The sequence below is a fragment of the Symphodus melops genome, assembly GCF_947650265.1.
Source record: "Symphodus melops genome assembly, chromosome: 5".
Classification (NCBI taxonomy): Eukaryota; Metazoa; Chordata; class Actinopteri; order Labriformes; family Labridae; genus Symphodus; species Symphodus melops.
Genome location: NC_136695.1, coordinates 4,916,392 through 4,932,466, shown reverse-complemented (window position 1 = coordinate 4,932,466; position 16,075 = coordinate 4,916,392). Strand labels below are relative to the sequence as shown.

Genomic DNA, 16,075 nt, shown 5'->3' with positions numbered 1-16,075 from the left:
ACAAGAGCAGCCTTCGCCACTCACATTATCTGAAAGACATCTTTGGCTGGGACATCCTTCAGATGTTGTTACCCTACAGCCATCTGGTGCCACCAGCAGGCCAGACATTAGGTATTATAGGCAAGGGGGGCAGACACGTCCAAATTGGGCACCTTTCTCCTTGCAGCATATTGGCATCATAAGGCTTTTGAATCGAGTGAATGGGCTAATGATAAATGATAAATGGACTGCTCTTATGTAGCCCATTTCAGCTCTCAGACCACTCACACTGTGTTACTTTACATGCCAGCACTTTACATGTAGCAGTCAGCCTCCGAACATAAATAAAGTGGCAGAGGTTGATTTGCAAAGGGCCGATCCTTTCATCAAATCTAATCTAATTCATTAACAAAGTGATAGCTGGGATTTTGGAGCCGTTCTGGCCTCAGTGTCTTGCTCAGGGATTCATGACACCTGGATTACAATCCTAACAGACCATCTACCAATAAGAGGTGGAGCAAGAGGAAGTTTTAAAAAGCGACCGAGCAGGCTCTTCACCTCTGCCCCCTTCAGCTTCACCTGATGTATCTACCCAGAGTGTCTGTGCTCTTTTCATTAGCATGGAATTGTCTCCACTCTGCTGCTCTCATTTTCTTCTTTCTGTACTCGAGCTGTCTTGTTTGATTCCCTGTTGTGTTTTGAGGCGTATTGCCTTAGCCTGTCAGCTTGCATCATAGCTGCTCTCGTCTACTGCCTTTCTGACTGGTGTGAATGTGTTTCAAACCCAGCAGCTCAACAACTACAGCAAGAGTTAGAATATGAGATTACAAGAGTATGTGAGATGTGTTTTCTGTTTGCTGGAATGATTTTGTCTGTTTTTAGAGTTTAAATGACTGTGAAATCATCATCAAAAAACAGCCATTTGGTTCTTCCTTTTTTGCTCTCAGCACAGACTTTGTATTTGCATATTAGACATTGAGACCAAATATTTTCTCTCTGCTACAGATTTTTCTTTGAATTGCCTCCTGGGAACGAAAACAGTTTTGTTTTTAAATTAAAAAGATTACTGGCTAAACTTTATTATTATACATTTAAATACATGTCAAAAAAGTGACAATTTTATTACTCACAACGGCCAATTACAAATTCACTTGATTGTGGGCTAGTAGTGCACGCAAGGGAGACAAGGAGGCGTGATTGGTTCGTTTGGATTGATACCTTGTGGCAGCCGTTGGTCGATGTTTTTACAGCATTACCACCGCTACAGATGACAGATTCTCTTCGTCCCTTTTTTAGAGCACACTATCTATCTATCTATCTATCTATCTATCTATCTATCTATCTATCTATCTATCTATCTATCTATCTATCTATCTATCTATCTATCTATCTATCTATCTATCTATCTATCTATCTATCTATCTATCTATCTATCATCTAGATAAAATTACCAACCCTGCCTTTTCATTAAAAAAAAAAAAAGATGCACTTTTCACAATTTTTGCCAGATGCTTCCAAACAACCCCAACTTGAGCACATATGTGTAGCTACTTTAATGGCTGACAATTAAAGATGGCAACAGAAGGTGCCTCTGGCGTAGATGCACACTGTCTTCTCAAGTGACAATTTTGAAGTGAAATCGCCCCATTATAAAGAAGAAACTACATGTCAGCATGCTGTGAATGACTCAACAGAGAGCTATGTATCCCACATATGTACCATCATACAGAGCGGAGGGTGCAGACGCTCACCATTTGCCTGTTTATTTTGTTATTTTTACAGTAAGGAGACTAGCATTTTAGACGTAGCTCTTGTATTGAACATATAAACCACATATCTATGAAATGACATCAGGCTTCATTATAAAACACAGTTGAAAGCATGTCATCACTTTGGTCCATAATCACCTGCTCCCTCTTTACAGCTCGGTCACATTACCAGACCGTCAAGTCGATCTTTCTCTGCGTAGTCTTCATCATTGTTCCTTACCAGCATTCATATTTATGATTCAGGCGAATGACATATTAAGGTCTCTAAATTATTCACATGCTGTGACGCGTCCATGTTGACAGCCCTTTAACATAGTAATAAAGGGAATTAAAGAGTCAGGTATTCAAATGTTTTATTTGGTCCAATTTAAGGGTTAACTAAAGCAGGGCCTTTCACCTCGGAGCCTTTATGACGTCAGTGTTTCTCATGTTTTTGAAAACCTCACTGAAGTATTTTCAAATGAGAATCAAATTCTCTTTAAAACATTGGTGATTTGTGTTTTTTCACACATTGTGAGATGGGTTGAGTAAAAGGTGTGCATGCGTCGTTATGAAGAGCTCAGTAATGAAGGACCAATTCAGACTAATCAAGCTGTGCATTTGTCTCACTTATGACCGCGCTCCAGTCAAAGTAATTAGGCAGCAGTATGAAAACATTCAGCCCTCTCTGCATTCCAGAGATGTTTCTAGAGCCGGCTGAGAGGGCTGCACTCTCCCAGATCCAACGGAGATCCAACACAGACACATGTGAAGGTATACACTCTCCCACACCATGCCTCTGTTCATGCCTCTGCATTACTCATGCAGCTGCTGTGGTGACTGCAGCACAGACACGATCCGATCAGAGATGCCAGTCTGAACATAAAGACACATGACAGAAACAGAACACAGCTCATGAGCACAGTGCTGCAGGATTTAGATTATTGATGCTGGTTTTTCTTAGCTGTGATCGCTTTAATCCCAGAGCTAGCTTTAATCTCTAATAGATACCAGAGAAAGTTAACTGTCAAAGTTTGATGTTTTAGTGGCAGAAATAGGCTGATGAATAGCATCAAGTGACTTTTAGAAGTGAACATGTTTCTGCAAAATCATGACTGAAGCTGAGCTCATGGGTGTCATCGCGGAGAGAAAGACGGACTGACTTTCCAGAGTCTGAATGGAGACAGGGGCCTTTATTTGGCTTGAAAATAATATATATATTTTGTTATATTATAATGAAATGTTTGCCTTTATATCAACCTGAAGTTCGACACGATCACAATATTAACAAATGAATGCAGTATAACACTCGGACCAGAAGAAAACATAATGAGGCAGCAGAATTCAGTCTATGGTTTTGCACAGGTCGTAAAAATCTAAACATCACCACCCCCTCCTGCTCGGCTGTGGTGAATTTTCCTGAGTGCGTTTCCATTTCCTGCTGCGTTCTCACATCAGCTCATCCCGACCTCACATGGAAAATTTACAAGGGGGCTGGCTGGAAAGAATCTGGGTAAAGCCAAAAGCCATGTTCACACTTGCACACCCCTGGAAACTCCTGAAGTTTTTGATGTGAGCTGTATGTGTGAACAAAAACAAATACACCGAGTATTTTTCCCACAAAAAGTCTGAGTGAGCCAATGTAAGAATCTAGCAAGAATAAAATCAGGTGAATTACCTTGAGTTAGTGCGAGAGGGTGGTGAAGCTCATACTGTGACCGGGGGACATCCATAGACTGTCTGCACCAGGCCATTGCCATGCACCTCTGACCAATCAGATCAGGAGGATTTCAAAAGCAGTCCTCCTTAAAGTGTTCTTTACATTTTCAGGAATGCATGTGTGAAAACAGCTGGGGTAAAAAATGTGTGAAAAATTGCTTTCACATTTGTGGCTCATCCTGAAAACTTCAAGACGTTTTCAGACGTTTTATGCAAGTGTGAAACTTGATTTTTTTTTTCAATTTAAAAAAAAAAAAGAAATAATTAAAAATCTTTTAGATGCCTGATAATGATTTCAATGTCCAAAAGATGCAAATATCACATCACATAACTTATTGTTTCATTAAAACTGCAATCAAGATTGTAAGGGTTTAACATTAAGTTATAGTCTTGTAAAGTCGTCACAATACCAGAAATCTGAACTTCAAGACCATACAAGTAAAAATCTAACAGAATTGATGCCTGTTAAGAGACCAATGCAACAAGAATATAAGACCTGGGCACTTCCTATTTTGTATTTAAACACCTTAATTTAAAGCTTTTAATGGGTCTATTGTGTTTTGGAGATGTGGTCACATGATGGACTGAGGGCCGTGTTGAGGGGCCCAAAGTGATACCTTTTCATGGGACCCAGAAATCCTGACAGCACTCCTAACTAATGTGTCACAGTAATGATTTCTTTTCATGGCTTACTGCTGAACTGCTTTGACCAAGTGTAAGAGCAGTGTACTAAATAACCTGTTAGTATGCATAACCAAACTGGAAACATTCCTTTAAAGAATTTAATTTAGGTTTACTAATTTATTATGGTAAAAATGGGATTAATACATTAAACACATTTCACAACAGAGCCTGGTTTAATCATGTAATTCCTTTAATGGAGATGATCACCTACTGTATCATATTGTCCTTCTTAAATCAGAATCCTGCTTACTAGGCTGATATTTAGGGTACCTCGACCTGCACACAATGACCGGGTCTTGCAGAGGGCAGCAGTCTCAAGCAGGAGCTCTGGCAACAATCTGGTCCATGAAAATGTTCCTCCTCCTGCAACACATTAAAGGGCGGAGCTGCGTCTTTGACGGACAGACTCGGGGACAAACAGAAACACGGTGCTCCCCGGAATCCCACCAATCCTCGCATCTCGGGCGGGGTTTGCGGGTCGAAACCAGAGAGAGAATCCCAAAAATGACATCTCGATTGCGGTGGAGCAGGGAGAGACTGGGACGCAGAGAGAAGAAAGAAAGAAGTCGGAGCGGTAGAGCGCACATTTAAGGATCTAAACGGAAAAGACGCACCAGTAAGTCGCAGCAAATTTACGCACAGTGCGGATGCTCCTGCTCCTGCGCGGACTTTTTACTGCCTCTTTGGAAATGTAGTTGCATTCTTGAAAAAAAAAAAAATCTCAAGAAGGCATTTGTATTTACTAGTTGATGAGAGGAGTAAGAGACCGTTGAGGCTCCGTTTCCTGTTTGCCAGAGCGCTGCAGCTGGGCTAAAGAAGCCCCGCAGGGCTGCCTGAACACCGGACCTCCTTCTCCGCTTCAAACCGCTGCCAGTCCCGCTGCCAGTCCCGCTGCCCAAACTCGTTGGAGAAGAAAGAAAGAAAGAAATGTGCGACCTGATGCCAGCCTCCAAGCCCGTGGAGAAAATCGGCAAAATGAAAAAGTTGAGGAGAACTTTGTCAGAGAGTTTCAGGAGCATTGGTGAGTAACGCAAAGGACGTGTTTTCTGTTTTCCAGCCTTTTTTTCCCAGTTCTTTGTGCAAAAAAATGTGAACACAAAAATGTCTCCAGCAGCAGAAACCCACAGGCTGCTGATTCCTCCCGAGCTGCCGCTGCTCACAGTAACAGTTTGGTCAGACCACATTTCTTTAAACAAAATGTATTATGTCTTTTATTTAATGAGGGTGACTGATTCAGTCTTTCACACTTCTGAACTGTTGTGAAGTTCACAGCAGTAATGATGATATTGACTTTGAACAAGCAGGAATGTTTTCCAGGAAATGTGCTGTCATATTTGAGGATTACTTAATTCTGATTCCTTGAGCGGGAATGTTTTTTTTATTTTTTATTTTATTTCATAAATACCATTATCATTATATCGTTATAGACTCACCACCTTCAGCATGATCATTAATTATATATATTTGTTCTGTTCATTGTCAACCTCGCGCGCAGGCTGCGTCTGACCACTTTCTAGGAAAACACGCATCATTTTGGAAAAAAAAAAACAACCTCGAGGACTAAAATCTTATATTTACCTGAATGATAATGATTATTTTTATGTTTCTTTTTTTAATCATTGATTGATCTGCTGGTTGTTCTTGTAATCGTTGAATGCTTTGGACTTTCTATATCGATATCATGAAGATATCTGTCACTTTCTGTTTTTCTCTGAACAATGGTCCCTGGAATTCACTTTGTAAATACAACTTATTTATATTTCATGAAATATTTATTTACAACTAACAGCTGAAGCTCTGATTTTTGTGGGTGTTTAAGGCCCACCACAGAATGAAGGACCCTTTTTGTTTTCATCCCTTGTAGATCAACTCGGCTGTGTCTTACTTCACTTACATTCATCTGTGTTTGATATCAGCTTATCTTCACTAATCATCATCATCCAACGTTATAAAGAATGGACAGCGCAACACCTTGCCTCAAGTGAAGCCAAAATAATTAGAGCGCCCTCTGCTGGCTGACGGCTGTATTGCTCTTAAATGCCATGATTGACAGCTTTGTTGACGAATGCAAAACAGGGAAAGGAAACGGAGCAAACGCTAACACAGGAGTCATTGAAATTTCAAAGTCAGGGAGTGTCTGATTCAAGCACAAGAATCGGTTCTGGAGAGGGCTCAGGTCAAATATGTGCTTCGGTTAGCAGAAGAGGCAATAATTTGTCACTTCCAGCTGATCAATACTAAACAGATTCTGGGTCCAATCACAACATGTTAGCACTTGTCACAGAGTTGTTTTGGCTTCATCTTTGCACTATGGGATGAGTTGGTTTGTTGTCCATCTTTATATACTGTCAGCAGCATTACCCAAGAGCCAGACTCAATGTAATTATGAGAGCTTTTTTTCCCCTGCTGATCATATGGCATAGAACACAATGTTTGGGCTGGTTTGAAAATGGTGTCATCGTGTAGCTTGTCCTCGAGAGTCCTCCAGCTCCATAGGTTACAATCCAGTCAGCACTTTCTGCAGCACATGTAGCAGGGCTTCACAGCCGACAGGAGTCTACATGAGAACAGATTACTGAAGTGTGATATTGATAAATAAAGTTGTTTGTTGAATAGGCTCTTTAAAATCCAGAGTTTCTTTTTCTTCAAACGTCTTATAGTAGATTCTTACAGTTTAAGTCCAATGGCACTTCGATCGAGACGCATCTAAATACATCATCAAACCTTAACCGTGTAGTTAGCGGTTACTTGTACATTTTTTACCCTGAAATAATTGTGACGAAAATGTGGAGCCGGACAGTTTCAGAGTCTGTTCTGCTCTTAACTCTGTTTCAGTCTCATGAGTTTTAAATTCGTCCGGCTCTGGTTCCCAGAGCGCACTGCTGCAGACATAAAGTGATCCATACAGTCTTACACTGCAGCTCACCAGTTTGAGTATACAGTCATTTTGTCAGTAGTTTGTTTTTTAATCAATAACTGTTGATTGATCATAAATCATAAATTACAAAAAAGTTATAACAAAAATGTGACTCGTTAGATTTGTCTGAGCAACGATCGAAAACTTCACTAACTTTCAGTTTTCAATCAAAGAAAAGCAACAAATGTTCACATTTGACTTTAACAATAAATCAACCATCAATTTCGGTTTTGTTTTTTTTTCCCCAAGAGTTCATTCATCAATCGACCAAATATTGTTGTAATTACTAAAAAGTCAGGAGTAGTCAGGGAACTATGTGCTATGAGTCTGTATAAGAAATATGCAGAGTAGAAGTTAGCCCTGCCTCATCATCATCATCATCATCATCATCATCATCCTTTCTTTAAAAGATTTGAATCCTGTATTAATTGTTCTGCTGATATAGTAACCTCATATGTGAACACAAATGATCACATTGACACCGACTGGTTGTCAAGATGCACCCATCCAATCTCATGTAGACTTTTCTGTCTCTCTTTCTTCTCTTCTCTCTTATACTCACACATGCACATCCTGCAGCAGGTATTCATACTCACTTATACACACACACACACACACACACACACACACACACACACACACATACACACATGCACACATGCAGAGAACCTCAGCCTCTTCACAGGGTTCAGTGGCCTTTGAAGCAGCGTGCGTGCAGAATGAATAGTTGGATGCAGCCTGTAAGAAAAGATGAGAAATGAGCAGAAGTGAGTTTGGGTCGATGTTGCGGGAGAAGAGAGATTGGCATTGACTTTTCCGCTGTGCTGACTCTGATCTGCTATTGGCCATCTTTCCTCCCATCCAAATCAACACATCTGAGCATCGATCGGCCTCTCGCTCTGCTCTACGGATGCATTAACAAAGCACAGTCAAGAGCCAGCTTATTGTTTATGTCCTTCAAACAGTGTTGTTTCAACTGGTCCCAGTGGGCAGGGCTGCAGCGCACGTCAATTTATGGTCCTGGGTTACATGCTGCATTGTGGATGTTTTCATTTTAATAGCTTCAAACGTGGTTAATGGACCAATGCAAGGTCTGTCAACCCTTTCTGAACTGTGAGCTCAGGTTTGGTGCTGCAGAGCCGGGTCATTAGAGAGCTGTCAGATTGTGAACGTGAGGCTGGCAGGTTGTGTTTTCAGCAATATGGAGAAATGCTGAATGGATTTTGTGGATAGTGATAAACAGTGCAATAAAAAAAAAATGTAAACAACTGTGGACAATTTTAATCAACGAGACAAAAAAAAGATATTACTATACATACGCTGGAGAGTATAAAAATACACTCATCAAAAGGAGTGCCTGAGCCACACAGGGCACTTCCATACATTCTTCATGATTTTGGGTATGAACATGTGAGAGCCAATTGTAATGACCCATCTCCCCAAAAACGTGAATACAACTTTATATTGACACTAAGTAAAGGTCATCCTTTTCGAAGTTTTATTTCCAGATAATTTTATTAGAAATAAAAGACCAAACGTGTTTATTTCTTCGTCTAATGCTTTGTGATAATCATCCTCCAATGGAAACATGTGGGCACGTTTACTTTCAGTTTTGGCCTTAGATCCCTTCAATTTCTCAACCTGCTGGATGTGTTGAGGCATGCAATAAATGAACCGAGCATTTCTGCCATTGAGGTGCACCTGAGCATGTTAATGAACTGTGGAGGAGGCGTGGAACGTGGCCTTCTGTGGCTTCAAGGTGTAAATTTGTCTTCAAGGCTACACATGCACATCAAGTCCACCTCTTTCTGTTTTCATTTTAAAGCATAACCAATGTCCCTATAAAGTGTATTTCAGCACTGTGTCAGGGCTAATCTTTATCCATACAAACATGACTGAACAAGGATAGTCTGACCTTTATGTGCTGAGCTGTCAATCATGACATTTTATACCATAAAGTAGCATATAAAAGCTAATTAAAAGTAAAGTGTTCAGACGACTAGACTACACACAACACAAATGATTCAAGATTTTCATTTGTCACATACTAATACACATATATACAGTAAAATAGAATATAATGTAAAAAATAAAAAAGAGTTTTTTGAATGTACAAAATATAAAATATAGGATAGAAAGTGAAGTTTATTTTTATTTCATAGTCTGACCCATGCCATATCTGAAAAGGAAAATATCTGATCATAATGATGGCGGCCAATCAGATTTCTTGGTGGGGAGGGGGGGCATGCCTGCCCATCCACTGGCTCTGACAGTTGACATGTATGACATGTTTGTACTGTTACTGCTGCACAGTGCACATAATTAAATGGCTGTATTTTGTTTTCTGGTCATCAGTACGTTGTTCTTCACTCTTATGTTGACATTGTAATTACGTAGTATTTACAGTAGTTGAATGAAATTATTCTCATTCTTGCTTCATATAGCAGATCTGATTGTTCCATCATTTTTTTTGCTTCACGGCTAATCTCAGGAGACGTCCTGCCCCGCCTCCAGTCTGACATGGATAGTCTCATACAGTATGTGAACAGCCAGTCGGGAGAATATCCAGTCGTCCTCTTGTTATTTCGACATTTTCAGGAGCGCATGTAAAAACCTCTGTGGTCCATCTTTCAACACAGACTGTATTCCCAAAATGTTGGCGTCTCCTTCCCGTAAACAAGAAGAGAAAAATAATAAAATAAAGATAAAAAACTAAGCACTTGAAATGTTCCCCCTTCATATGCAAATGTAAATGAAACTCACCACTGAGACAAATACGTTTTCTTCTATATTGTCTATAAATACAACCTGATCTAGGCTGTCTGTGTTCTGTAGATAAAAAGTGGGTTAAGGTACATTATGTGGATTTTACACACCTCCCTGCTGATAATTCAGCGTCTCTGAAAACACCTCCTCAGTTTGAAAGACAGCTTTGGCTTCTTAATGTTTCCACACAATTTGATCAAAAGGCAAATTCCTTCAAGTGTGAGAAGCTGTAGACGCAGTAATGAGGTGTTATGGGTTTAAGGAAGAGGAAGTCTTGAAAATAAAAAAAATTGAAGCACAGAGTTTGGACAAAAGAGTCAGCTTTTCTGTCTTCAATTTTTCATTTCTCCTGTTTAAAAGGAGGGGGAGTCTCTTACTTTTTATGTGTGCCCTGAAAATAATTTCTACATATTTGCAGGTTTTTCCATCACATCCATGTTTACTTTGTTTTTCACCTTAGCAAGGCACTGGAGGATCAAGTCCCCGATGTCACCCCGTGTGCTATGAACTCTGGGTAAATCTCACAGGACAGACTGCAGAAGTGCAGACTCATGCAATGTGTGTGACTTACGGTTAGAAAAGACGTCGGAGCCTTCACACACTCGATGCTTTCACAGTGGGACAGCAGGAAACACTTAGAGACGTACAGGGAAAGTGCATCAACGTGTGAATCTGTGTGTTTGGAGATGAGGATTCAGCAGCACCATGTTAGAAAGCAGGTCACTTAGTGAAAACACGCTAAATGGAGCTAATGAAGATCACAATCAAAGCTGAAGGATATACAAAATGTTTAACCCCAACAATGACAATAATGGTCAGAGTAACTGCACTAAAATCTATTTCTTGAACGTTTCAGCTGCAAGCCTGCGACCACACGCAGCTTTAATTTTATCAGCAAAAAATACTAATTTGATTCCCGAAAAAACCCAGGCAGGTATTTTAGTGAATATTGAGCAATACATAGAATATTTTTCCAACACCTATTGAACTTGACCGTAATAAATGCCCCTCCCACCCACTGAGCACTAAGTCTTCCATGTCAGGCATGCAGTGCATGAGCTGCATTGTCTACCTGCAGTCTAATCCATTGTATTGAGTGTGGATTTGCTGCTGTCTGGAGTGTCTGGGAAGTCTTTGGGGAGTGATTGTGTGTGTGTGTGTGTGTGTGTGTGTGTGTGTGTGTGTGTGTGTGTGTGTGTGTGTGTGTGTGTGTGTGTGTGTGTGTGTGTGTGTGTGTGTGTGTGTGTGTGAGCTCTCTGAGGAGAGAGAGGCAGCAGTTTAACGGCTCAGTGGCTTCACTGACAACGTTTCCAAACACTCACTCTGACATAAAAAGGTAATTTCGCCACACAGCAGCCCCCAGGAGCACTCTGCACTGCGAGCCATCTGCACTGCCTTTCTCTGCAGACAGCATCATTATCATGAGGAGTTAATAACTGTAAAATCATCATTTGTCTATTAATGATCGTCTTCTGGAGTGTCATTCAGAATTCACAGCTGCAGAATCAAACAATTAATTTATTCTTATAAGTTCGCAGGATCTCGACATCGACTGCAATATAGGAACACTGTCAATCAGTATGTTCACATGCAGTGAGAAAGAGTGGATTTATTGTTAGTCCGACTAAAGCTGGGCTTTTGAAATGCATGCCGACATGTTGGATCGGCTAACAAAGTTACATTTCAGGGCGTGCACACTCACCACTAAGCACTCTGGGCTGTTTTCTAAATCAGCAGTGGAGTTTTAGAAGGTGGTTCCAAGACCAGGTGCAACTAATGAAGCAATCATAAAAACCTGCAGAGTGAAGCCTCATTAATGCCTCTTTCATAAACTCACGACACGATTTATTTTACAAAATGAGACTGTAGACAAATGAGTGACAACATTCCTTTCGGGGCTGCTAACCTGATGGTCAGTGGGGTCGGCTCTTTTAATGTTTTTTTTTTTTTTGAACGAGGCGAGGTGATTGGAGCTTCTCATCGTGCGTTCGATTTAAATGCTGCGTCATGTTGGTTGTGCTATTTGTGTCGTTCCCCGTCTATTGCAATGTTTGGTTTGTAACCGGAAGCTTTCAGAAAACATGCAGCAACACGGACGACATGAACACAGAGTAAAAGCAGAAGGCTGAGTCCATGTGTGTATTGGATGTAAATTATTTAAGCTTATTGTATTACCTGTTTTACTGTTTTTGGAGCTGTTAACACCCAAATTTCCCCCATTGGGGGATCAATAAAGGTCATCTTTATCCTTATACATGAGGCTGAAGTCTTCCTCTATGGTCAGAAACAAAATATTGACCAAATCATAAGTTGCTTAAATCACTGACTCATCTAAGATCATTTGATTTCTAGATTATGATTATAATAATGTTGTTAGTCATAGGATGGCTTTATCTGTGCATAAGAGTGGAGTTTATTCCGATGTTGCCCTTTAGAGAAGTTCAGCTCATGCTGCATCTCGTTCATTTAAGGCCTCTTTGTCTAAAATCTCTGTTTATGTGTCACTTGGGTATAAAGCATGCTCCAGCAGTGGATGGGGAAGTGTTGGATGTCTGCCTGCACATGTGCTAACAGTTCTGACTGAAGATGATGAGGAAGGGTGAACACAACCACATCACATCCAAGCTTGGATGTTTCCATCTTTGCAACGATGCAAACGTTTTTCTTTTTCAGAGTTTGAAATACCTGCCTCACTTTTTCTACCCAAACCTGCTCACGTAAAAAGATCAATGTGTTGCCTATTTTGTTTCATCCCATCCGGATTTCTTTAATTAAACTCAGTTGAACAAAGAAGAAGAGGGATTCATCACCAGAACCACTGAGCTCAGTTTGAGCTCACGTTAGACCACCACTGTTTTAATGAGCTCCAAATGAATTCCTGAAAATGTCAGCACACTGACACGGTTCTGTGCTGCATCTCCACCATTAGATATGTTTTTTATTTTTTTTGTTCTTTCTTGAAAACATGCCACTGTCTGACTCTCTCTTCCTTTCTTCTCTCTGCAGCTTTCAAGAAAGAGGACAGCGGCTTTGATGAGGTAGGAGCGAAACAAGTGAATTTTCCGGGAACTCGTGGCATCACTGGCCCAGTTTCCTGCAGTCTCATGGCTGAACCACACTGTTCTATGTTGGCTGTATTCCTCTCTAAAAATTATTCATCAAGGTCTCGCTGGCCAGATGTTGTCAGGACTGCATTGCAGTTGATTTTTTTTGGGGGGGGGATGGGGTGAGGGTGTGAATCCTGCTGTAACTCTGTGCATATGGTGTGTAATATATTCATGTGGGGAGCGTGGTGGTTTTCCCTCTCATCTGAGAGACATCCCTCGGGGTCACTCACTGGCCTGCCAAACGAGACACCCCCAATTGCACCAACCAGATCCAGTCCTGATTCCCGTGTAGCCAGGGCTGCAGACCTGAGTCTCAGCCACATGTGAAATCCAAATTCTTCATTCCCATGATTCTCTGTCTTATTGGACATGCTCCGTTACAAATATGTGGTCAGACAACAGCTCAGTTTACAGTTTTGGCTCTTTACACACAGTCAGCTTCCATCCAAAGACAGAGACAGCTGGAAATGACAGCAGAAGGATAGTTTGAATAGACTAGATAAAATGTTCTGATGTTATGATACCGCCTGTTTCTCTCCTACACTACAAAGTGCAGTTTGATGCAGGAATGTGCCAACAATTACTAAAACGCATCCCCACGTTCCTGCCTCAGTCTCAGTGTGAGATTCAGATGAAAAAGATGAATGCTGGTGTGTAAAGGTGCCAGGTGGACAGCATGTTAAAAGCAGATGAGCATTTAAAAACTCCTGCATGGATGTGTCCAGGCAGTGCATTCACTGTATGCGCTGAGACGTGGGACGGGTTAAAGCATCATTTTTATCAGGTACTTTATATCACTTTGTTTTGCAAGTCTAATGGGACATTGCTAGCTTGACTCTGGAGCCCTGCACATACAAAACAGGCTGATAGAGGGGTATTTACATTGTCATATCAAGAAGCATGCAGGACTACTGAACAAGCTGCCATACAAGCAGTAATTGTAAGAACTTCACCGGCCTTCACTGAAAGCTGCTGTGATTCTTTTTCTTGCTTAACATTTGTTTCCAATGTTAGTTTAGTTAACGATAAATGAATTTGAGCTAGTTTAGTCTTCTACCCATTCACACTGTATTCACACACTGATGGCAGAGGGAAGGTCTGTGAAGTGTCCACCAGGATGAACTCATCTCATTCGTAAACATGCATGCTGCCACTGAAGCGGTGCGAGCTGTTCGGGGTTTAGTGTCTTGCCCAAGGACACTGTAGCTGCAGGAGCTGGGGATCAAACCCCCGACCTTCCAGTTGAGTGACACTGAGCCACAGCCGCTGAAGTCTTTGTAAACTGCTCCCAGTGACACCTCTACGTTTCCGACTCGTGTACTGTATGTCTGTGTTCACTCTTTGTTTCAGCTCTATTTACAGATTCTACAGAAATGTAGAATCAGCTTGAGATGACCAGCATGAGAAGTGTTTATCTTTTCATTTTCAATACATTTGTAGTCTGAGCTTGAATGGTCATTTATGCATCAGCAGGCACGAAAAACTGCCCATATGGGGGAAAAAAACTGAAGGTTGATCACAAACGGTGCTAATGGAATACAGTCAGTAATCTGTCAATAAACACATAATCTGCATAAAAGCGAATGATCCATTATATATTGAACATTTCAAATTGAGTGCTTGACACTGTATTTGTAAAGACAATCAGTGCTTAGATTTCCTCACACACTAAAACGCATCAGAAATGATCGACCCGCCTTGCAAACACCGAGACAAAAAACAAAACCTATCAACAGAAAACAGTCCAACTCACACACTTCCCATATCATAATCCTGTTTTGAATTCATCCTGTAGATAAAATGTATTGCTCAGTGACTTTTCTCCCCCCGCCCTCAGTGCCCTGTATAGCATATTGATTCCTCTCGCATACATTTTCTCTTCTTTCTGCTGTTGTAGGTGGAGGGTTGATGATGCAGTCGATAGGTACTAAAGATACTGGGATGTTATGTTTGTATTGACAGGGAAATGCTGCTCACTTGCTCTTTCGAGTTGAAGTTAAAGTGATCGTTCAAGCAGTGGTCAATCTGCACACACTGCAGCAGGCTGCATTAAGCTACATTTTCCTCTTGCACCCTTTGCATTGTCTGCAGGAGGCAGGGCGACACTTCAAGTGATAAGACAACAGAATCCTTTGTGTTGAGGTGGCCGTCTGGCCGACGTGTTGCTGGACCTGCTCGAGAGCGCTATGGGCAAGAACAGCAGAAACAGAATACTTGTTTAAAACGTTCACATGGTCACTGTTTTAGCTATTTGTATTTTAAACTTGTCCTAGCAAGTCATTATACCTTCCCTTTAATGGTAAGATCAAATAAAGCCTGACCGATCAATCTGCCTACCGATAATATCGCCGATATTACCATCTCCAGTGACTGTTGGTATCAGCTAATTTTATTGCATATACATATTCACCAGACATGAACCATCTCATTTGAATTCACGTTGTATTACACAAGCAAAAGTGGTGTAGCTAACGTCAGCCTTCTTCACATCTTTTTACACTCATATCTATTCCTCAACATTGTGTTTCAGCATGAGATGTCCAACATTGATTTTAAGTTTTTTTTTTTTTTTTTTGCTCCAAATCTTTTGCTGTATCTGCCACCATGAGGAGAAAGCATTAGCTTGTATTCTGCAGCCTCAGCTGTGTTGTGGTGTTTAAGGAATGCTCCACTGCAAGATTTTCCCACTGGGCCTTTTTCTCTTTTTTGGAGAAGACTTTATTTTTGATGGTAATGATACATGAGTGTTCCGATAACACAGACAGCACATATATCTGGCAGCAGGACTGTTTGTCATTTTCAAGTGATTATTTGGATAAGAAGATATAGCCGAGGTTTTTGCTCAAGCAGAGACTTTTGTTTTAAAACAGACCATATCTAGAAGTCGGTGCCATGAGAATCAGCGTGGGTCATTTGCTATAAATGGGCCTTGCTGCTGAGGAGGAATTTAAAGAATTTAAGATGGAAAAAATAGTCCTTCCTGCACAACAACATGAAGATGTAGTGGTGGCAGCTACAGTATCTGGATGAATGGGAGTTTGGATTTAAACAGAGGAGTTGGATTCATTGTACACGAGCAGGCATTGCGTACTTTATGTAGACACCGTTTAGAGCGTGTTCACAACTTGTTTTTTTTTGACTGATGTAACTTTTGT

The 16,075-nt window shown here is 40.9% G+C and overlaps 1 protein-coding gene across 3 annotated transcripts in view; it reads left to right on the top strand.

The window, feature by feature from the left end:
• Positions 1-4,631: 4,631 nt before the first annotated feature.
• Positions 4,632-16,075, top strand: part of cdk14 (cyclin dependent kinase 14) — a 185,014-nt gene continuing 173,570 nt past the window's right edge. Inside the window, exons 1-3 of one of the 3 annotated variants that reach the window (XM_079343515.1) lie at positions 4,644-4,746; positions 4,877-5,151; positions 12,820-12,851. In XM_079343515.1, the coding sequence (XP_079199641.1) occupies positions 5,058-5,151; positions 12,820-12,851 (126 nt within the window). In that variant the 5' untranslated portion in view covers positions 4,644-4,746; positions 4,877-5,057. Of the gene's footprint in view, positions 5,152-12,819; positions 12,852-16,075 lie in introns of all 3 variants that reach the window. The other 2 variants (XM_079343516.1, XM_079343514.1) reach the window with 2 other exon arrangements.